Below are 25,008 nucleotides of genomic sequence, written 5' to 3' on the forward strand. Positions count from 1 at the left end.
GGTGGTGACCTTTGTCAACGGGTGGAAGAGAAGGTCCAAAATTTCTTTCACAGTCGCCATTTCTCATCTTTTTAGTCGGTGAGCAGAACGCAAATCTCTCTGGTGAAGAAGACACGCAGGTCTCGAATGTCCCGCAAACCCGCGTCGACCCGCCCCGCATTGGCCCATACCCGAAATTGACCAACCCGCAAGACCCGCAATATCTCGGGCCTAAGATATGTAAGCCCAAGCCCGCCCCGCAGTGGGACTTTACGGGTTAGGCCCGCGGGCTAACGTACCAATTGCCATCCCTACACGTACCTGCTAAGAACCGTCTCTTCCCTCTCCTAATTAAGATACGCGTCTTGGTTTAATACCTTTTTAAAAAAAAATTAATTGCCAAATAACCTAAGCAACGCATTTAAGATCCCGCGATAAACATGCTCTTCGTGACCTAATGGTTAGGAGTGTCCGCGTTTTCAATATGCACACGGTTCAAACCTAGAGTTGACGAAAGAAAATGAATGACTTAAAGAATCATAGAGAGTCTACACGATATATGTCGATGTTCATATACTGATTTCATCTTGAACAAGACGTTGTTTTCCGGAGCATTCATATCTATAGAAAATGGAGGCTAATAACTACTCCCAAGGTTTGACTTGTACATGGTTTAATTTTAAAAAAAAATTATTCTCCTTCTCCACATATCCATATATACAAGAATCAAGAGATTCATGAATCGACTATCCATTGATTACATAATTAAAATACCGCCGGCATGGATCGATATTGATAAGGTTATAAAACTTTTTGAAACAAGATTTTGTCTATGTGAGTTTGGAGATGATCACCACATGAAGCAGAATAGTAAAAAGCTTTAGCAACATCGAGAAACGTGATGCTGACATCACGGAATGTGTCAACCTCCAACAATACTAACTCAACCATTTGCTCCATCTCATTCTCCATTCTCTTTATTGTCTTCTCTTTCTTATCGTTTCTCATTGTCTGCAGTAAGACATATACATTTTTGTTAGAGGTATGATCTGGTGACTAGACTCGAAGTAGTTGTAACATCGAATGGAACAATCATTATCGATTATTTGCAGGCCTGGTCCACAACACATGCTAAAGAAGTTATGGACTTGGACATCAGATTTAGAGATGAATTATGGAGGATATTTTGAGGTTTATTTTTATATCAACACAAAACATATTAAAATGAATTAGTTTTTCCTTATGACGCGACTTCTGGCATTAGAGAGACCAGTGATGATTATCTGATTAATGTTTTTGTAATTTATATGACCAAAAAAATTACTAACCTTTAGGTATTGGGCAATAAGATTGATTCGGTTGATGATTTCTGAGAGACGAACAAAGCGAGGATGAGTGAAGAAGTTAGTTAGATCATTGTTCTTCATTAGAATTATCATCTTCACCAGGAGCTCTCCATGTCCTTCATTTCCGTCTAATTTCCATTTCTCCAGCCAACCTCCCCACTATAAAAAACATTAATAAACATACTCATACAAGTATATAGAAAGATATACACCTTCTACGTGTTTCGAACTTTTTATTATTTTTAATATTTCAAAAGCACCATGAAATTGCAGCTACACAAGTTTAGCAAAAATATTATCCGAAACCCTAATTTTATAAACAATATTCCCGACAAGAGAAAAAACAAGAAATCAATTCGTTCCAAACTTTTAATATTCAACACATCAGCTAACTGTTTATTATTTACTATAAAAAATAACGCTCTATATTCAAATCTGTTTTCTTATAGTTACCGTTGTGACTTATTTTATATATGTTATCTACGTATTTATTTGTTAAATATTCATAAGCAAAGAAAATATAAACGTTAGAGGAAGAAAAAAATAAGAAAGAAACGTACCGATTGATAGAGAAGACTGATAACGTCACGACCATGAGACATGTAATGATCAAACGATATCTGATTCAAAGTTCTGATTAAGATTCCGACAAGCCCACTCGCCTGAACCGACCTTGGTCGGTCCAATCTTATACTCCTAATTTTCATATCCACCATACATTATTATAGTATAGACAAATTAGTCAATCAACTGATACTACTAGAGCTTTCTTTTCATTTTGACTTTGTTTACGTATGAAAATCAAATATATAAAATTAAAAACACACGTATATAAATCCAGCTTTTACTTTGTACGTATGGGAACTTCCATTTTTCACAGCCTCCAGATTTTTATTATAACGTCACCAAATCTGGTTTTTATTGGAAGAGAGTTGTTCTCTTATCTTAACCAATACAAAAATATACTTTCGGACAGAACTATACAGGCATCGAAACGCCGTATAAAATGAAAGTTTTGTCTGCACATCATCTTTTCGATGAAGCTGACAGTTTTTTTTTATCTCAGGTTTAAAAAAGAAGATATTAGGTCAAATGAATTTATCCTTCATATTTAATTAAATGGAGACAGCTTGGTGTTTTCTGCCAGGAAACAAACAGTGCTTTCACAAAATAAACAAATAGCAGAAACCAACAAACAACCGTTCAATTAGAGCATGATTAAACCCGGAGTTCTTTTGGAGATCTTATCGGAAGTTAAAAAACTATTTTTGAACTTTTAACTAAAAAGCTAAGAACCAGTTCTTAATTAAAAGCTAAAAAACAGTTTCTTAACTTCCGATAAAAACTTCATCCTAAGAATCCCGAGTTAATCATGCTTTTAGGGTTAAACGTAAAACCAATAGGTGGGATCTAAACAATAGATTTATAGATTTAAATGCTAGGAGCTTGCGAGTTAGTAGATGGACAAAATAATTGATGGAAGGGTTGCAAAGGCAAAATCCGTAAAACCAATAGGTGGGACATAAATCAAATTTACATTGCTACAAAACTGGCCTTACCAAACTCTTTATTTTAACTCAAAAAATTACAAGATAATTATTCTAAAATAGCATAAATTTTAGATAAAGACTCATGATAAATTGTTAAAAAATAAGACTCATGATAAATTTAAATTTCTAAGATATCAACAATATTACGTTAATATTGATGTTTTAAATATTTTTAACTAAATTAAAAACTGTTGATTTTCGTTTCTTTATAGAATTTAAAAATATTATGTTAATATTGATATTTTAAGTTATTTTTAACTAAATTAAAAACTTTTGATTTTAGTTTCTTTAGTTGATTAAAAATTCCTTTAAAAAGTATTTTAGTTATTTTGATAATCAAATTATGGTAGCGGTACGTGTGATATTTTACTCTTTGTAACCAAAACTTTGTTTGGTGTTATTTTCCATAATTTTCCCCACTTTAATTTATGTATCAGAAAACATAAGAGTAATTTACCTGTTATTGAAGTGATGATCACTTTGTCGAGCATTGGCAATATAGTTACGAAATTGATCGAAGAAGCTCCTTCTTGAGTCATAGGATTCACCGAAAGAGGAAAAAATGGCTTTAACCAATACACTTGATTTAGCCCAAACCATTCTCTCATGTGACCTCTCTGCCTCAAAGATAGTCGCAGCCGCTAGGTAATAGCACTCTAGAAGCTCGCCTCTACTCACACCCCACTCACTTAACCAATTTTCTTCATACCACCTGCGTACAAATTAACTTTAAAATTAGTTCTTATATAGAGAAAAAAAATATAAACTTAAGATACGGTTTAACTGGAACCAAAGTTTTTCTTTCCAGACACTAAGAAAATAAATAAATACATATATATATATATATATATATATATATATATATACTATTCCAGTTTGAGATAAATAATTGGTTTATTGATAAAAAAAGATAAATAATTGGTTTCATAATTTATTAACCGAATACTTAGTAAAACATAGTGTTTTATTTTTGTTTTTAAAAATACAAAAAGAAGAAAGTAATTATAGCATCGATAAACTTGCTAGTACTAAATAAAAGCTGTGATTTTGTCATGAAAAAGGTTGTGATTTTGCTCATATGAAATAAATAAAAACACCATTTAGCTAATTCTTTTAGAAATTTTATAAGAAAATAATACTTGTTTGTTTTTCGGAAATATCACAAAGTTTTTATTAGATCTCCCTAAACCACTTGCATAAAAGTTTCCTAAAAGTTTAGAAAAAAACTCACAACAATTAAAAGCCATGATTATTGAAAAAAATGAAGAGTGGAGATGATATTACTTTTGGAAAGTGTCCCATTCGAGTTGATGCAGAGCTTGGCAGTTGTTGTAGTCTTGTTTTGCTAATTCCAGATATTCATTATTGTTCACATATGGCATCCTACATCGTCCACCAACATTATTAGTTTACCAATTAACTTTATAATTAAAACACTTGCAATTGCAAAAAAAAGGTGTTACAACTACCCGCAGTCCTTGTTAAACGTAGAAAAAACACTCCACATTCGATTCGGTTCAAGTTAGGTATTTACAATTGATTTGATTCATCCAGATTAAAATCACCTATGTATTTTACCAAACTAAATGACCATAATGGCCTTATCTTAACACATACATGGTCAGCTCATGCATGCATTATAACAGCTAGTGCAATGCATTTGTTTTGCATTCATTGGACAATGCAACTTAAAAAATAAATATGAAGAATAAAAAGTACCTATAAAGGGTCTTGCCAATCCAAACGTCGTTTTCTCCACCATACTGCTCAATATAGAATCTGGTCTCAACTCGAGGCAAGCTTGCATACCATGGAATCTCCAACGCGAACCCAATCTAACATGCAAAATAAAAAACAAAAATAAGCAAAAAAGAGCCAAACACGCTTTGTCGTTTTCCTTCTCCATCAGATGACCCTAAAATGGCATTGAGTGCGTAAGTGCAGATGTAATGTTTTTTGGAACCAATTGTAATTTGTGTGTTTCTGGTCTTATTGTACATGTAACTTACCTCGCCAGGTAAGTCTTTCATTATAATCCACTTATCAAGCAACTCCCCTTTCTCTTGTTTATGTTGTAGATACTTGGACGAAAATTCTTGGGCGTTTTTCAATATCTCTTCCCTTGGAAACGCTAATTGCGATGCCCGGTATAGATTGAACATACCAGTCACCGCCTGGTTTGATTGGCCCGCGAAGCAGAAAAACTCTCCTTCTTTCTCAAAGACCTTGAACACATCTAAAATTGAACTAGATGTTATACTTTTAACTTGGTTAAAATTGTTTAAATATATTACCAAAAAACAAAGTTTATTTTTTACCTGCGGAAACTTTGTATCCATTAAGTCTTAAGAGCCTAAATGCCATGGCTGTGTCGTCGATATCTTGTACATGAGAACATCTAGCCCAACATATGCCTTTGTCTGTCCAATATCTGATATTTATCATCATCATCATTAGAGTAAAACTACTTTGGTATATACAAATGAAGTTAATATTAAAATAACGTTTTTCTAACCTGTGAACATAGTCAAGACACTGTTTAATCTCTTCTTCGAAGTATCTCGATATCCCTAACCGTTGTAGCCGATCCACGATCCATATATGCTCGAAAAGATCCACAGGAAATACATTGGGAACTGAAAATATAATTATAAAAGTTTATTTAGTGAAAAGTAGATGTTATACGTTGCCATATATACACATGAATGCTACTAGACAAAAATATATGAGTAGACATGGTTACTAGATAACAAACCTCCTCCATTGAAACGTTTGACGGCATTGCGCAAATACCCAAGACACTTACTGTCTCGGGTCTGCATGAATGCGAAAGCGGTCGAGGAAGGAGAGAAGAGGAAAGATCCATCTTGACATTGAAGTTTCAATAGTTTTTCCCAGTCTAAATCACGCATGCCCTCCAAACTATGCAACAATGTTGTTGGTATCTTGTGCATTATCTCTTTGGGTATCCTATAAAGATTTCAACGTACGCCCAAATTTAATCCACATCTTAGTCAATATATAAAAAATATATATATATATATATATATATATATATCTTATAATACGTATGCAAATATTATACGGAATAATTCTTTTTGGCTTTAAGTGAAACTACATTGGACCCGTATATAAATACTTTCGAAAATGTTTATATAAAAATAGAATATTTAAAATTGTATATTTTTGGCCCAACACGCAAACCTTGTTAGCTTTAGCTCCTTCTTGGCGTATATATCCTTCAAGACCGGAGAATCGTACGGTACATCTATGTTTATTCCTCGAGCTATCTCAAGTAATGAAGGAAAGGCTACTTCGAATCCAATTGGCATATGCTCATCGTCTTCTTCTTCTAGCTTTCCGATATTTTCTCTAAAAAACATGATTCCTGAACAGGTAACTAGTAATTAATACTTCAAACAATAATAAGGAAAAAGGATACGTTTCTTTTAACCTATATATATATATATATATGTGTGTATATATTAGTTTGAATGGCTATGGGAAAAAGATTTCAAACTTTTTAAAAAGAAGATTGATGTTTTTCATTCGATAAAAAGAAAGAAGATTGATGTTCTAACTCATAACTATAAAACAATGTATACTTTCTTTTCAGCCCACTATAAAAAAGGATTTGCGTTTTTTGCAGAAAGTCGAGATATTTTTTCATGTGTCCTAATTTTTTTTTGCAAATAAAAATAAATTACCTTTGTGGCATTGATGAGGAAAGAGATTCCATGATGTTAGAGCAACGACGCAGGCAAGTGTGTTGATGAGACGGTCATGATAAGAGAAGAGGTGGGCATCACCCCATGAACTATCGGAGAGTTGATTGTTGGCGATCCATTTCACGGCGGAGGGAAACGCCGGAGTTTCATCTCCGGCGTCGATCAAAGCAACCCAAGCTGTGTCATAAGCCGATATCGTAATTTCACCGTCACTTAAATTTCTCAAAATGGACTTCACTCTTTTCACTGCTTCTTCGATTGCAATATCATAACTTCCAACACTAATCTATTATTCAAAATGCACGAAACTATAATCAGCGCATATAATCATAACAACAGTTGAAATTAAATATGTGGCTTTGGTACCTTTAATGTAAACATACAAATGATACAATAACTATTTTTGATGGAATATAAAGTATAGATTCCGGGGGGAAATGTATAAATCAAGGTAAAAAGGAAGAGTGAATATTAATGAGGATATTTTTGGTGAATATTATTGACAAGAAAATAATTATAACAAATAACAGCCTTTTAAAATAGACGATATATATTTAAAAACCACCTGAGGAGCATCATCTCCTTGAAGCTGTTGCCACTGTATTAGAGGTATCTCATGTTGAATTTCCTGAGATTTAGGGTATTCTGCACAGAAACATTGAAATTTTATATGGAAAACAAAATAAAGGGAATAGATGTAAACTACTACTTAAATATTGAAAATTAAATTAGACCTTGAGTTCGAAGTTTTGTACAATATATGGAGCAGCTTCTGGGTTTGTCGCTCCCCAAACTTAGCGGTGATCCTATCAAAAACAGAATTTAAAAATATAACACTGACAAGAGAATGAGTAATTTGCTAACTATAGAGAAATAAATAAATAGCACTAATTTTTTGTCCGTGGTCAAACAAACATAAAATTATTATAAGCCACGATACGAGGTCAATCCATTCGCTAATAATGAGAACTAGATTCTCTAAACGTACTTTCTCTAATAATAAATTCAAACTGCTAGTATCTTATAGTCTCATTTTATTATAAATGTAGGCTTAAAATGTTTCCACGTACTAATTATAGATTGTTGTGGTCAGTCTGATTTTGCATCGAATTAGGAGAAGACATTCCGTTCAGAAAGTAAAAACAAAAACAAGTTCAAAATCAGACATAAATAAGAGAATTATTGGGAAACGAAGAAAAAATAAACGAAGAGTGATTAATGATTATAAAATGTTTGGAAGAACGAGAAAATAAAACAAAAAGAGAGAGAGATAGAGAGACATTGATGATGATGAAATATATCTCACGCGTGGGTACTGAGAGAACATATAAACAGAGTCATCACTCTGTTTTTTCGTTTTGTTCTCTAGGGAAAATCAAAGACGGAAAACAAAATAACAAAAAAAAACAAATTATTTTTTATTGAAAACTCAGTTAAAGAACTGATCATCATCAAACCCACAAGAGAATTTCGTTTACAGACATAGCAAAAGATGTTAATGAAAGACTCTGTTTTCGTGATCGTGTGTGTTCTATAAGACAGATGGAGACAAAGGAGAGATCACGCACCTGAGATCTTAAGGACATAAGAAGAGAGAGAAGAACTAGAAGAAGGAGAAAGTGTTGTTTTAGTACCGAACAAGTTGTTACTTTGAATGGAGTTGAGAGCATAGTATTGTAGAGACATGGCTTAGAAGCCTTTTGCTCCTCCTCTCTGTTTCTATCAAAGACTTAGTGAAGAAGAGAGATTGTGAAACTAGAGAGAGAAAGATGAGAACTGGTGAGAGAGAAAAACATTTAATGGGATTATATAAGGACAGAACCGACTTCCCATCAGAGATTGTATCTGACTGTACTCTTGAGAGAGAAAGAAGAGAGAGATCGGATGCATGGAATGTGTTACCGTGGGATTATCTTCCTTCCATAGCAATGGATTTGAAGGGCATATTTGGCTTTTTCTTCTAATTCTCATTCTCTTGTATCCATCTCAAAATTGCATCTATTAATTTAGGATCCTATTTTTATCTGCGTTAGACCATTAATTAGAAACTAAAATAATTATCCTAAATTTTTTTTTTTTGAAAAAAATTATCCTAAATTTATGCATATACGATTTATTTTAACAGAAACATTATATATATCTAAACAATAACATTCTTAAAAAAAACCAAATATATTTCCATTATGCAATTATTTTATTTATTATATTTAGTCTAGACCAAACTTTATATATATTTCAGTAACTAATTTTGAAATTGAATAATATATCCCAATTCTTTTTGAAATTATCATCAAATTATATACATAAAAATTGATATTAAATATATATATATTTATAACTTATTTTATATTTTAAATGTTTGTTTTTAAAAGAAAAGATATGGTACATGCCGTTATCTTCGAAACCAAGTACACATACGATGGCTTACATGCAATCCTCTGAATCATATCCTATATGATTCACGTCAGATACAGACATACTATTTTCACAAAATAATAGTTTAAGTAACAAATAACTTATGTTGATCCGTTTTGTGACAAGGCATATTGCAATATATATATATATATTTCTAAGTGGTATTTATCTCGTGACAAAGGTAAACTTCACGAGTTTCTCATTTTGCATTCTTGTAATATATATTTTTTCTCATTGTTGTTTTTCATTTTTTGATGGATTACATCATTTTGTAATATTAATTTATATGCAGGATAAAGTGGAAATGATAAGAGCTATACAAGATGATACTACACGTGTAGTTATATTATTGCATTATCCTTGTACTATTTCAATTTGAATCAAGTTATTCGAATATAATGGAATCTTATTAATTTATTCTTCTTTTTTGTTACACGATACGTATAATTTTCATATGGTATTTTCATTATATATAAAATACAGCTATATATAAGAAAACATAATCTTACTAATCATCAAATTAGATTTCAAAAGGTTATTAGTCAAAATTATTCAAATAGATACCATATGCTCAGATACTATAATTGAATCCTTCTTTATCTTTTTTTTTTGTTACACGACACGAATAATTTTTTTTTGGTGTAAGACACGAATAATTTAATAATTTTTAGTTTGCCACATGATATTTTTCATGATAAATGAAAAAACAAATACAGCTATATTATTAGCAGAACAAATCATATCTTATCGTTAAATTAGATTTCTAAGGTTAGTAATTAACATTATTCAAACATAGTTGAATATTTTCTTGCATTTGCTACACAACACGTATAGTTTTCAGTTATGTCAGATAATGTATCTTCATTATAAGGGAAAACACATCTGTATATAACAAATCATAATCTTACTAGTCTTTTTTTTGTCATAAACTTACTAATCATTAAATTAAATTTGAAAAGGTTTCTAAATTACACTTGTTTATCATATATTGGTAAAATGTATATATATATATATATGCAGTTATACGATACTATTTATAATAATTACATATTGATCTACTCACTGAATATGTTTTAAAAAATAATAGTTACAACATCAAAACTAATAATAGTCATTTGGTTTTAACACACATTAATTTAAATAAAATATACACAATCCTCTAAATATTCGGGTCCTCTACAATCCCGGCACCGCCACGGGAGAGCACTTCTTGGAGCAGTTATACCGCATGTTAAGTGTTTTAAATGATCGCTGTAAAGAAGCCTCAGCATACGGTCCTCGACTTTAATTAATGAACATTAAATGGACAAAGCATAAGATAATAACAATATAAAAAGTATACACATTTTGAATATTTATACATAGATTAGATGTTTAAACGGAATTTTCTTTTGGCAACCTCATAATTAAATTGTAAAAATACAATATGTTGGTAACCCAATTTAGGGGTAAGAAATTTATGATAAACAATAAAATTAACTTTTAAGAAATGATATAGATAACTTTTTCGTCTTAATCAAAAACGATAAAATATTATGAAAATAAATTGAAAATAGGCTATCCAATCTTTTTAGAAATATATTAAAAAGACAAACAATATCCATCTGATAAGTTGGAAAAACTGACAATTTAAAATTGTGTCGTTCCTTCATGGCTATTTTGGATTAACCGTCTTTAAATCTGACAAAATCTATTTTAAACATTACACCGTTAAAAACTTAAAATTTGTAAAATAATTTTTTATCTCAATATAATAGTTTATTAGAAAATTTAATTTAAAGATTGCGAATAATTCACATATATGAATTACCAACAAAAATGCATTTTCTATAATTAATTTATTATAAATAAATGATATTTATCAAACATTGCATAAACATAGATATTTAAATTTATAGTTAATATATACAGACTGAAAATTTTATCAGCAAAATAATATTTTGTATAAATTTCTCAAAAATGATGATCAGTTGATCAAATTTCATTAGTTGTAGCATATATAACTATGATGAATAGGTTGACAAGATGTTAATATATATATATATATATATAGTGAAACCTCTATAAATTAATGTTGGGACTACACCAAAACTATAATTTTTTATTAATTTATATAGGTTATTAATTTATCGATATACTAATTCAACAAAAAATTCAATTTGGGACTATAAAATTATACTATTTTATAGAAGTTTTTAGTGTATATTAATTTCTAGATTATTAATTTAAAGAGGTTATATATATATTTAGCAACACAAAGCTTTACAATAAACAGTTTACATACCTCATCGATATACTTTAAATATGTTTTCCATTCGACACTTGGGATTTGCCAATATGACCCAACTTGATTATGAACATCATATTGACAAGATACACTCTTGGCTTCTTAAGTGGTCAAACAGCTCACTTTGTATGGAGGTTGTCTTCAGCTTATTAAATCAGTGGATACCACCGACTTTTGATGTTCAGCTTTTCATTGTCCTAACCGATGTCGTCTTGATCACATTGAGAAAATGTTTTTGGCTTTTTTTTGGGGCGTCAAATGTATCTACCAAGGCTAAGGTGGCATGGTCAGACTTGAGTGTCCTAAGAAAGAAGGGAGTTTCTGGATTCAAAAATTACAGGGTACATAGATTTTATTATCATTAAAGTTGGTATGGATGTTTATTGCTTAAGTCGGATTTATTATGGGTTTTTTTGGGTCAAACACTACTGGAAGATCTTAGATGTGAAAAAAAACTTTTAAAGCTAAGACCACTAGCGGGAAATTTTCTTCAAAGTTGAGATTACAAATGGCTCAAAACCCATACTATTAGCCACTGTTCTAAAATACGTCGTATGCGGCCATATAAGCGCTGGCTATACGTTATACGGAACCTTAACGTACCGAATTTGACAATTCGGTTAATTTATACGTTATAACCTGTTTTTGGAAGTTTTGACTTGATTTTTTTTTTGTCAACGACTTGAATTAAAAAGACTAATGAAGACAATTATTTAACTTTGCGTTGGTGAATCCTTATTTTATAGGAAGGTGTGTACAACCTTTTTTTTTCTCACTAATCTTGTTAACACTGTGGAAGATAAACGTGTGGATGTTATATTTCATTTTCCAAAATATCTTCTTGTAATGTAATTCTTTGTTTTACATCCAGTTTCTACAAAAAAAAAATGATCTTAGTATATATTTAAAATTATACTATTTATTTTAGATTATAAAATATTAAGAAATATACAGATTTATGATATATATTTTAGATTTATCCCTATAATTACTAAATATTATATTTTCCTGTATAAAAATATTTACCGTATATGCTCTGTGTAAACGTCCGTATATACAGTTAAACGTTATACGGTAGTTCACCGCCCGATTAGCGTATACCGTATTTTAGAACACTATTTAGACTTTTGGGCATTGATAGAAAAGCTAAAGTTGCAGAAGCTACTGGTGCAAGTGGATCTAAATTTTTAAAACGTCGTTGGCAGTTAATTCATGAATTTATTGATTTTATCAGGCAGATCTTGGGTCCAAATCTGGGCTATTGGAACCTCTTTGGAGGCAAAGACATGGCAAAAATGATCAAAATTCTCAATGAGAAGTACTTAGGACCCAAAAAAAAATAATGATTCAACATAATGTGGACTGACAAAGCATTGTTTACTTCCCTCAATCGGTCTCACCCAGAGCAGGACTTTGGCTTCCAATTTTTTTTCTAGGCTTTTAACATGAGCATAGGCTTCCAAGTTATGAAAACTTTTTTTATAAAATATTAAAAATGTTTATGGCTTCCAAATTCTCATATCCCGTTCTGATCCCATGCCAAGTTTTCATCACATGGTTAGTTTGTTGTAATAGATTAGACACAGGGGATCCCATCCCATTTCTTCGCATGTCAATTCTCATTCACAATTTAGGCATTGTTGCTAGCAGAACTTTCTTGGCATCTGTTTCAATCCGGACTGGACACAAACTCTCACTCAATCTCAATTGCAACAGTCTTCCAAAGTAAGACGCTCTTCTCACAAAAATGGGTTTCCAAACATGGAGATAGAAATGGATGTTGCCATCATAGTCCATCAAATTCAACTTTATTTATAGCAAGAACTATTCCTAAAAACATTCACAATCTAAAACAAGGAAGTGGGGGAGGGGACGAAGAAGACGATGAAATATCGCATATATATACCTGAAGCGTGATGGCTCATCTCTTTGTTTTAAAACCTGTACTGAAGATTTTTGAGTTTGAGCACTTTTAGCTTCTTTAGTCTCCTTTGGTTCCAATCAAAGCCCAATCAAAGATTTGCAAAACGGTCTCTCCGCGACCGATCATCACCCACTCTTCCCTTCATCAGAACCCTCACCTGGCCACGATATGCTGCAACATCGACGCAGCGTGGCGATCTGATACTGGAGAAGCGGGACTGGCCTGGGTCTTCACTGATCTCCAAGGACATGAGATCAATCGTGAATCTCTGTTCCAGAAACATGTTTCATCAGCTCGTATGGCGGAGGCCTTGGCTATAAGGAATGCCCTCCAACACGCGATCGATCTCAATTTCAACACCATCTGGTTAAAATCAGACTCTCAAGTGCTCATCGGAGCAATAACCGCGGGACGTCATCCGACCGAGCTCTTTGAAGTACTCTCGGACATCGCCGCACTCTCCCGTCTTTCTTCATTTTCATGTCGTTTTTCATTCATCAAAAGGGAGCTAAATGGGCTTGCGGACTTATATGCTAAGGCCTACTTACATCTAGTCAAGAATTGAAAACAAAATACTTATATGCTAAGGCCTGCTTACATCTTTTAATATTATTGATTATGATTATACAATAGATAAAAATATGATATAATTTTTTTATTTTTCATTTTAAAAATGATAACTACATATATTAATGTATAATAACATTTGAAAAACTAATTTCAAAATTAGTGAAAATATTTAAATAAAAGTTTTGAAAATGAAGATCTTGTGAAAATCTTTTAAAACAGATTTGTTTGAATTTTTTAAATAAATTTATTTATATTTAAAATAAAAAGATATCAAAAGATATTATGATTAAAGTAGTTCAAATATTCTATATATTATTAGTTTTAGTAAATTACATTTAATGAAATTTCTAAATGATGGTCCAAATTAAAAAAAAATCACACATGAAAGAAGTCATGACTTAAGATATATTAGTGAAAATATTTAAATAATTTTTTTTGAAAATGAAGATCTTGTGAAAATCTTTTAAAACAGATTTTTTGAATTTTTTAAATAAATTTATGTATATTTAAAATAAAAAGATATCAAAAGATATTATGATTAAAGTAGTTCAAAGATTCTATATATTATTAATTTTAGTAAATTACATTTAATGAAATTTCTAAATGATGGTCCAAATTAAAAAAAAATCACACATGAAAGAAGTCATGACTTCTATTTTAATATATAAGATTTTCAGTTGTCCAAAAAAAAAAAAAGTCTCTTTTGGTTCTATGTTTTTGGATTTCGATAGATAAATTTAATATTTCAACAATTTTTTTCTTCATAATACATGAAATCATGGCATACGACTTTAATTGTACTGCTCTAAAACTCTTGACAGGTTTTACATCTATTAATATGCATAATCTGTATTTTCTGAAAAATCAAACCCCAAATCCGTTGATCTTCTTAACTACTAGACTTAAGAGCTTAATTGTTAATTCGACGTAGGTCTTGATTTATGTTAATTTGATTTTTGTTTTCTTTTGGACTTGGCATATATAGGTAGATTCATATCAAATCAACCCTTTTATATTCTTGGCCTAGTCCAACATATCGGAAGCCTAATTTGTACAAAGCCCAAAGTATGAAAGAAAGCCCGTGACATAGCATTCGTACATAAGAAAGCTAAATGTGTACTACAAGTTTATGTTTTATTGTTTTATCTCTTTAATTTGTAGCTTTTTCTTATAACTCAGGAGTTAGAAGTAGATCCTATACGCAAACAGACTCGGACTGATTTCCTGGGGCTGCGTGATCTATAGATAGATTCGCATACTTGGTTTACAAATAGACCACAAAGGTCCATACCCATGTGAAATGTCCAGAGACAATCGTGCCGTAGTTTTCTATACTAGAGTTCGAACATGAAAGCTGGATTCAGGAAATAGCTCGTCCTTACCATTGCGTCATGATGTTCAAAACAAATTTGTAAATTTATCAGTGATATTTGCATTGTTCCGGCGAACGGACCTAAGCCACTTCGTTAAGACAAAGGTTTTCATCTAATTGTATTTGTCTATTCATACTTTTTTCTTTGCTGATGATTGCCTCCGGTGATAACCAATCTCCAATTTACTTTTTTTATTTTTAAAATACATTTTTATTTTTGGCTGATTTCTATTATATTAATTTATAATAATTTACTCTAATAAATAAATTTAATTATTTATTAAGAATAACAATGATTTATTAGTGTTTATATATATATGTGTGTGTGCATATATCTATCCGATTGTTAAAAGGAACCAAATATAATACGATTTTAAAAATAAAAATCAGAATGAGTAGTATGCTTCTAATTTCTATATATGTACCACTACGTAATAACTTCGTTTTAAGTTAAGGTATATCTATTAAAATATACAAATCAATTAACTCCAACAAATATTTAGTCTTATATATAATGATCATTAAATTAGACGATGAAAAATATATTATGTTGTTAATATATAATTATATATAATTATTGATTAAAGTTGCCAACTTTTAACGTAAAAAATCAGTATGTATATGTCACAAAAAGTATATATACGAATTAAAAGATTTTATAAAAAAATTCATCATAATATATAAATATATAAAAAAAATTAAAATATTATTTAATGGTAAAATAGTCTCACGTGTAATAGTGCATTCAATTAAAATAGTCTAATTGTAAGTAATGACCAAACTACATCGATCTAATGAAATTTCTAGTCATAGTTAAAAAGTAGCGATATATTTTTCATAATACCACGTAAATACAAGATCATTTTTATATGATTCTATTTTAATAAGATAGATAGTCACAACACTTTAATTAATGTTGTTATGAAACAAAGGGATGAGTATAGTCAAAAGTTTGAGAAGAGAATATTCTCAGTTGACATGTTTGTGTAAACATGAAAGAGATTCTACCTCAGAGGATCTGCATCGCTAAAGTCTCTTATTTTTTTTCTGATTTAAAAAATAAAAAAAAATAAAAATAAAAAGCGCACCAATCGCGGGCTGCCACGTGTCGGTGGGGCCTGCGAACAGTGCAAAAAACACACAGCATACATTTCTTATTGTGCACACTTTGTATACGGTTTATTCCAAACTCGTGGGCCTCCCCCCCTTTTAGAGACGCGCGATGCAGATGCTCTTACGTTGTTGCTACTATAAAGATTATAAAGTTGAATAAAGGCTTCACAAAATAACTAAAAAATGTGAAGGATCTTAACTTTTGATTTCCCCTTGCATTATAATTTCAGGCCAGCAGTGGAATGTTGATGATGCAAAAGAATCCTCTTTACTTTCTTCTTCTCTTCTGATTGGTTTGGACAAGCCCCAATCGTAGCAAAAAGCTCGAAAGATATGTAGAGGTTGGCAAATGCGACATTCGAATGGTTTATGGGTCATTGTCGACAGATAAAATGGTACATATTCGTCTTATACCTTTCTACTTTCTTGGCATATTTTACTTAGCTTTTAAAACCATTAATTAACACCAAAACTGTTATTTGTGTATACAATTACAGCCTTTAAAAAGTATACTTCACTTAAATTAGAAACTTCTTTTGTCCGTTAATCAAAATAATTACTTTAAAGTTAATGAGATATACTATGCTAATATATAATTTATCATCAATGCATGTACCAATGTCACTAGGCTCTCATAGCCATATAGGAGGCGTATTTTGTAACCATTGCATCAAGGAAAAGTTGGCTTATTGGTTAAATTCATAGATAACTTAGTAGATATTTGAGAGAGCACATGTTCAAATCTTGTTGGAAAGAGTATTCTCTCCACAAAAGGATTTAAATGACATAGCCATCGTTCTAAGAGAATGTACGGGTCAAGAACCTCTTCATTATCGTCATTAATAAGAACAATATATCACTTTCTTTAGATGTCAGACATTAGTTGCCGTTAGAGAACATACATGTGTTTGATCTTTCATCATACATGTGAGTAGTAAATAATTAAACATAACAAGAAAATCGGAAATCAGAAAACATTTTTCATAAGTCGTTTTTTTTTGTATTCGTATTTGAAATCATTGTTTCGTGATTGCACTACTCATCTCACACATTTGATGTTGCAAACCCTGAAAATTTACATTCTGAAGTTTTAAATTTGTTGGTCGTTCTTCAAGTCTTGCATCAATATACCTTAGTTAGGTTTGTTTGATTCTTGCATGACTCACTCTAATCACCGTTCGAAAGAATAGTTGTGAACTCTGATACTATTAGGTTTGATATTCATGTCTAATCACCGTTCGAAAGAATAGTTGTGAACTCTGATACTATTAGGTTTTATATACCTTCACAATTTTTTGTCCTCGGACCAGAATATTGCAAAGTGGAAAATGTCAATCTGTTGGTTCCATGAAGCTTGTGTCAGTTACAGTTGTATCTCTTGCAAAACAGTCCTAACATGTTATCAATACAACCATATCCAAAAATCAACATTGCTGTTAACGGAAGTTTTAGAAAAGAAAACCACCATCTTATCAGTGGTTTAAAAGCATCAATCTAATCTACGTCCAATGTTAAACTTCAAAGACGTCAGTGCATGAACTACTTCTTTTACAATATGGCATCTACGGAGAATATTGTTGGTCGGCTGTTGTTTCTTTTACTTAAATAGAAAAGCTATTATAATTGTAGAAAATAAGAATATTTTCTTTTCATTATTCATGAGAGTAACACCACTAGATGTTACTAAAAGCTTCTTCTTATGTTTTTTTTTCTATAATAGCTACTGTTCTATTATTCAACTCTTTATTTAACATATCATTGACTACCCCTTTTAAATGTACTTATAGGGTTGTTCAGTTGTTCTTCATATTCTTTGCTCTCCAACATTGGGATAATGTAAATGACTAAATGTATACGTGTAATAAGAGTTAGGTAAAATAATCAGATCTCCTACTTGTAGTTTTGGTATGAGTTAGTAAACTAAAACTTTAAGGTATCCTTAACTAATGTAAAAGGTTGACTACTGCAGAAAAAAAACGAAAAATATATATGTGGTCAAGATATTACTTTCTCTAGCAGAGCAAGATCATATAGATACACGTAGAGCAGTGAACACAATAATATACAAATTTCAATACACCTTATGCTTATTGTTCAAGAAATAACCACAAACAAACATACTTCAATACACCTTACTAATCTTTTGAATGATCAAGTGTTATACAAATATCCAATAAATTAGTACATATAAAAAACGAACTCTTTTATAAAAATACATTTTACTGTATGTACGTGGGCCGATCGGTATTCAAACAAACATACTTATAAGATTTTAGTAGTTGAAAGATTTCATGTTCTAGTTGGTGTAAAGATTTGATTGGACAGAAAAGAATAGGATAGTTTGGAAAAGAATACAAAGAAATCTTGAAATAGGTTTCAGTCAGTCTCCACTCGCACGGTGCTATCTTGCTTATAATATGACGAATATTCGTTTTCCAGCTATATGAAGTAGTCATTATACATATTTAAACACTTGATGATACTTTTGTCATTAGCCACTATTTAATTTTATAATTCGTTGACATAAAAAAGCTCTTTAAAAAGCGAAAATAATTAAATTAGTTTTAGAACGAGTGAAGTGATAAAATACTTTATCATTTGTATATATATCTATATATTTACACATAAAAGTAAACTAAATTGAAATCATTAAAAAAAAAATCCCAAATCTCAAGGTATAGTCCACGTTATAAATACACACTTATTTATCCCTTCTACTCCATTTTATCTTCGTCCCATTCTCTATCTCTCTTACAGTTTTCTGTTTCACTCTGTTTTTGTTTTGTTTTACCCTCACAACATGTCTGTAATACTTGGCCAAGCTTACGACCATCTTCTCAAGAAGCAGATAAGCCAAAACGCTGACGTGGGTGGATGGAGTTTCCTGCAATCTCTCTGTGAAGCCAAAGGCATTGTCCGAAACAGAGAAGACCAAACAAAGAAAACGTCTTACGTCCACCCAACTGATCAGAAGCTGTCCGTAGCTAAACTGAGCCTCGAGATGTGCACAGAGAGTCTCGGTACCGAGAGTGGGAGTGAAACTGGAGACGAGATCTCGTTGCTTGCGCTGGAAGCAACCAATATACCAATGCTTCCTGTTAAGAGAACACCACGAGAAGAAACTTACCCTAAAGTACGTGAAAACAGTTTCCCCCCGCCGTTAAAATCCGTGAAAGGGTTTAACCATAGCCGCATGGTGAAATCTTATACAGAAGATGGTCGTCTTGTAGTTCAAGCAATTAGGGTTTGCTCACCGCCTCGTTGCTTTGTATCTAAACGTTGTGAAGGAAGGCTTCGTCTCTGTTTGTCAGATAATGAATCCGAATTTGAAGCTCATGACGAAGATGAAGACAACGAGAATGGACCAGAAGATGATGCAGAGGAGGAGGACGAGGGTAAAATCGGAAATAACAAATTTAGAAGGCCAAGAAGGAGAAGCAATGAAAATGGATGCGAGCCTAAAACCATGCATGACTGGCAGCAGCAACAATTTTGGGTGATTACATGATGGGAAACTCAAGTCGGCAATTTTTATATACAATACAATAAGAGCCATACAATAATTACATATATATACCTTTGAGTTAGTATGGCTTATGAGTGTTTTCTACGTCCCATTGTTTTACTGGCTACGGCTTCCAAATATTCTACATTGATACTATATATTTTTCATTTAAAAAAAAAATATTCCTCATTTGTTTTAAATTTTAAGTTGTTTTGTATGTCATAACTCATTTGATTATACTTAGTACAAGGTTATGCCAAGATTCAGAGCCATAATATAACACAGTAAGTTAATAATCTTATTCGGACTCATCCGTCCAATCTTATTTGAGAAGAGTTTGTATTCTAGTGGTCCCTTTTTCAAAAACGATTGTCAGAGATCGAATGTTCGTCTCGTCAGTGTGGTGTACTATGTCTTTGTAGAAAGAGTTCCAAAGGTCACCTGTATACGATGGGCAGTAGTCAATATAATATAAATTTCCTTTGCACAAAAATAAAAAAGTTTCCCAAAACAGTTTAGTTTACCAAAAAAAAACGAGAAATGATGATTGATCCTAAATCCATGAAGTGATAGTCAAATCAAAACTATCAAAACTGGTTTAAAATGATCAATGTTTTAGAAATTATTATTTCAAAAATACATTTTTTTACATTTCAATGCATATTTTATTAGGTAATAATGAAAAATTGTAAATTTATAAAAATTTAATTGTATTTATTGATTTTTTTTGTCTAATAGTTGTGCAAAATAGTTAATCATACAAAATAATACATTTATAATCAAAGTTTTAATATGTGTTTCTTAATAAATGTAAAAACTCCTAAATGTACATTATTTTGAAACATAGAAAGTATAAAACTAATGTGATTTATATATGCAACATCTGATACAGTTTTGTGAATAAAATAATAATGAATCCGAAGAAGAAGAAATTTGGGTATGTGACTCGATGATATTATGGATCTTGAGGAGATGCGATTTGTTTAGGCGACGAATAATCTTGTGGAAACTAAGGGGATATTATTGAATTAATGAATTCAATGAAATTTAATGGAATTTAAATTTAAATTTAAAGTGAAATTCATTATTATTGGATTGGGTATTTGTTAGATGTAATTTAAAATGGACTAATTTTATTAAAATATTTATATTATTTTAATTATAAATAACTTTTATTATTATTTAAAAATAAGTAAATATAATTAAATAACTACTCCATCCGTGGTGGGGCGAGTTTGACCTGCTTTCCAATCCTATTCACGTTTCTCTATTATTCACCAAGTAGTACATGACATTCTAGCTTTTTCAAGCTCGAGGTGAACTACATTTACGTTTTCATAAAACCTTGGATGTGTTGCTATGTTGGGATCTTTTTTTTTTTTTTTTTGATAATCCAGGGGTTCCCCGCTTCGCGGGTCATTCCTCTGGGCCCGGTCAGGCAGCGGTCCACTTCACCCGGGAGGGTTTTACCTGGGCTAGATCGAACCCAGTACCGCTTTGGTGTCCAGAAGAGGCAGGGTAGTTTCCGCATGGGGAGGGAATCGAACCCGGATGGTGGTTGCCACCACAGGCCCGTCCTGCCACTTGGACTACCTCGTCCGGACCTATGTTGGGATCTTATTCTTCGTTTTATTTACTAAACAAAAACTTGGTTGTAATTTAAATGTAAAAGTTACAAGTATGGTGATATATACTCACTGAATAATAGTTGCAATATTGTTTTGGATTTAAATACGCTTTTAACAGGTTCTCTGTAGAATTGGTTTATAGCAAGAAAAACAAAGTTACAAAACAAACTATGAAATTCGAATTTGTAGTTTATGTAAAGCCCTTCTTTACTTACAGCCGTTATGGTATTTGTACGGAACAACTTAAACTATATAGCATTAAATATAACAATACGATTAAATATTAGAGAGGCGTTTACCCAAATACAACTCAACCCACTCCCCTGACCTGATCTCCTTGATCTTTCTTAGAAACTATATAATTTTATTGTGTCAACTGAAATTATTAATTTATCTGCAGCTAAACAAAACAATATAAAATACTTCTTAATATTTTAAGGTAAAAAGTTACAGATGGTGATTTTTATTAAGATTGATGTTACCATATAATTACTATGCCTTTCATATGAATGGTGTGTCATAGGTAAAGATAAAAAAATGTAGTAGTCAAAAGTCATATGTAAAGTAGTCAAGTAAGTTCCATTAATGTTAACGTTACAACATGATTACCATGCGGTTTAAGGGAATAATTGACCAAGAAACTTTCTATAATGTAAAACCATATGACTATTTTGTTTTGTTTTGAAAATTTGAAATGAAAGGGTATGTAACTCTCATTCCATCCTCCTAATAATGAAGTCAAGAATCCAAATAGTCAAATCATAATTTTCCTTTTTCTGTTGTCAACAAAAATGTATTTTTCAGTAAAAACAAAAAAACAATAAATGGAGGCATTCAAAATCTTATAATATAATCTGAAGAAATAATAATTAGCATTCCAAACAAACTCATCGTCATCTCTTCTCCCTTACTTTACAAACTCATCGTCACTAATATATATAGTTAAGTTTCAGGTTAGAAGTTGGGCGAAATCAAATCTCTTCTCCCGTCTCTTAGTCTTTTTCTTCTTCATCGAAGATTAAAATGGGAGATACTATGGGTCACAAGCATCAGGTTTATATCATCCTATATCTTAGTTATTTTTTTAATCGATTATGTCATATTAGTTTGATCTCATTTGTATACAGAAAGCGTCATTAACTTCTTTTCTCCGATACAGTTGCAGAAGTCGGTTCCTGTCAAGAACCACAATCACCTCGGCAGCGGTGGATTACGTCGACCTGGTGCACCTCCTCTCAGAGATTTGGTAATTTAAGATTTTTTTCATTATTTTTATAAAGTGTTTTTTCAATCTTTATGGAAAAGTCTAGATTAGAGGGAAATATCGTTAGTTCGTCAAATTATGATGCATAAGGCGATCGCATGCCCCTATAAAATGTGACTTTGTGTATTGTATCCTCCATTTCTAAGATATAAATAGTAGAGTCCAGTACACCACAATGAATTTATAAAACTAAAGTCCTTTAAATTTATTATACCGTTTGGCGTTTACAACATTAGCTTCATGATTTTAAGCTTAAGTTCGGCCTGGCTATGCTCTTTAGATACTTTAGTTGCAAATTTAATTTGTGTTACATTTTTTCTTGTGAGTATTTTAAAAACTCAAAACTAATTGTATTATGTATTTTTGTGTTATGAAGAGCTATAATACAAGGCAAATGCAGCAAAACAGTTGGCAAATGAGTAAAGGAGAGGACCAAATGCCATTTTTCTCGGGTCGTGCATCTTCTGGCACTGGAGTATTTTTACCCGCCATGGCTTGGCATCCGCCAACCAAAAAAACAGGTTATTTTTTTTGAATTATACAGGAATATTCTGGTTATACAGAAATGGTCCGGACTAGTCACGTGTTACCATGTATCGGTTTTCTATTCCTGACAATGCCGAAATGTTAACAGTGGCCGGGACTTGAACTCTGGTGACAGTCTGCTGTTACAGTTTGTCAGTTTGTTTATGACAAAAAATAAATTATGTTCCCTTCTTTTTATTTGTTTGACCTATTTTGAATACATTATGTTAAAAAAAAAACTATTTCAAATATATTTATGTTGTTTTTCAATGTAGAAATTCGTGAAGATGATTCGAAGACGAAGGAGAAGAAGAGCGAAACGGTGGAAACTCCCTTTGATTCGCTGGAGAAACTTCTCCCGGAGGAATGGACTTATTAATGACCTGACCTTGGTGCCGTTGACCAATTTTACTCATTAATGCGAAGAAGTAGAGTCAAATAAAAAGAAAAGGAAAGATTCTCATGTCGTTTATGTTTCGTTACCATTGGGTTTATAGTAGTAATAAAGAATAATAACAACAGTAAAAGTTGCATATCTTCAACAGAGAGGGTGTCCACCTCAGCTAGAAAAATCAACCAATCATAAGCTTTTTTTTATGCCACTTCACATCCCTCTTTCTCGACATTGAATTGCAAATAGGCCTAATATTCAGACAGAACACTTTACATAGAAAGAGATATAAGGAGAGATGGAACAACCCCATTTAAGGTACTTTCAAGAGGATAATAGATTGATGATGCTTAGGTTACTGTAACGTATGAGTGTAGAATTTGATTGGTGACGATGATGTGAGATAATCTGAGAAGAACAAAAAATATTACGCTTCAGACTCTTGAGGTATTTTGGGCTTAATGGGCCGTTTAAATTGTTAAAAAGAAAAACCCAAAATGAAACCAGTTTCGACGATGACATGTAAAATGAAGCCTTCTGATTGGATGATTTTTTAAGAGGACGTGGACAGCTTAGAATTTGAGAGTATTCCCCTTTTAGTATTGTAATATAAAGAATAATAACCAAAAATAAGATCAACCCGTTTGTGACTTTGAATATTCATAATGTGATCATTTTCAATTTGCAACTCTCTTTATCTTTATTACTCCCTCTGTTTCATTATAAGTGTCGTTTTAAGTTTCAGGACACGGATTAAAAAAACAATTAATTTTATACATTTCCTATAAAAAAACACTATTACCTATACACCTAACCATATTTCAACCAGTAGAAAAATAAATTTTGCATAAAATTAATAAATTTTGCATTGAAAATCGAAAACGACACTTATTTTGTAACGAAAAATATTCTCTAAAACGACACTTAAAATGAAACGGAATGAGTATTATTTAGATTATAAAAAATATTATAGCAACGATTTCACCAAAAATGAGAATCTACGTCTAACAATATCACACAAATTACATCATGAAAATCCATATGTAGCCTTATTCATTAGTTATACTCTTTAGGATTCAAATATTGGAAGAAACGAAAGAGACGACCCTCAGTGTTTTTTTTAACACTGTTTCATTTTATTAGGAAAAAAAACCAGCATGAAAGCCTAAAAATACATACCATAATGGTCTAGAGGCACATAGCCCCAACGGAGAAACACATAACTGAGATGCAGGGCCGTCTCAAATTTTTTTGGGACCCTGTTCAGAAATATTAACGATAAATTTAAAGCATAATGAAATAACTTTAGAAATTAGTAATTTATTTATATATGTTTAACGTTTTTTGTAAATTATAAAATCTAAATTAGTGATTTTGTGACCATAATTTATGTATATATTGTTAAAATTTC

General features: G+C 31.4%; 3 protein-coding genes across 3 annotated transcripts; 2 read left to right on the forward strand and 1 right to left on the reverse strand.

Annotated features, from left to right (window-relative positions):
- Positions 1-586: 586 nt before the first annotated feature.
- LOC106392263 (ent-copalyl diphosphate synthase, chloroplastic) lies at positions 587-8,506 on the reverse strand. The gene is made up of 15 exons (XM_013833072.3): positions 8,172-8,506; positions 7,338-7,409; positions 7,169-7,248; positions 6,583-6,889; positions 6,080-6,263; positions 5,631-5,845; positions 5,391-5,511; positions 5,194-5,306; positions 4,885-5,111; positions 4,595-4,710; positions 4,160-4,258; positions 3,333-3,587; positions 1,886-2,021; positions 1,308-1,484; positions 587-990 (listed from the first exon to the last, which is right to left on the reverse strand). Exons 1-15 carry the CDS (start codon positions 8,287-8,289, stop codon positions 781-783), a joined length of 2,430 nt encoding a protein of 809 aa, XP_013688526.1. The 5' UTR covers positions 8,290-8,506; the 3' UTR covers positions 587-780.
- A 10,409-nt stretch (positions 8,507-18,915) lies between these two features.
- LOC106395673 (protein FANTASTIC FOUR 1-like) lies at positions 18,916-20,239 on the forward strand. The gene has a single exon (XM_048769575.1). It carries the CDS (start codon positions 19,085-19,087, stop codon positions 19,790-19,792), a length of 708 nt encoding a protein of 235 aa, XP_048625532.1. The 5' UTR covers positions 18,916-19,084; the 3' UTR covers positions 19,793-20,239.
- Positions 20,240-21,964: 1,725 nt separating this feature from the next.
- On the forward strand, positions 21,965-23,803 carry LOC111209892. The gene is made up of 4 exons (XM_022709928.2): positions 21,965-22,470; positions 22,577-22,663; positions 23,058-23,202; positions 23,482-23,803. Exons 1-4 carry the CDS (start codon positions 22,441-22,443, stop codon positions 23,583-23,585), a joined length of 366 nt encoding a protein of 121 aa, XP_022565649.1. The 5' UTR covers positions 21,965-22,440; the 3' UTR covers positions 23,586-23,803.
- The last annotated feature ends 1,205 nt before the right edge of the window (positions 23,804-25,008 follow it).

Source organism: Brassica napus, chromosome C9 (assembly GCF_020379485.1).
Source record: "Brassica napus cultivar Da-Ae chromosome C9, Da-Ae, whole genome shotgun sequence".
Classification (NCBI taxonomy): Eukaryota; Viridiplantae; Streptophyta; class Magnoliopsida; order Brassicales; family Brassicaceae; genus Brassica; species Brassica napus.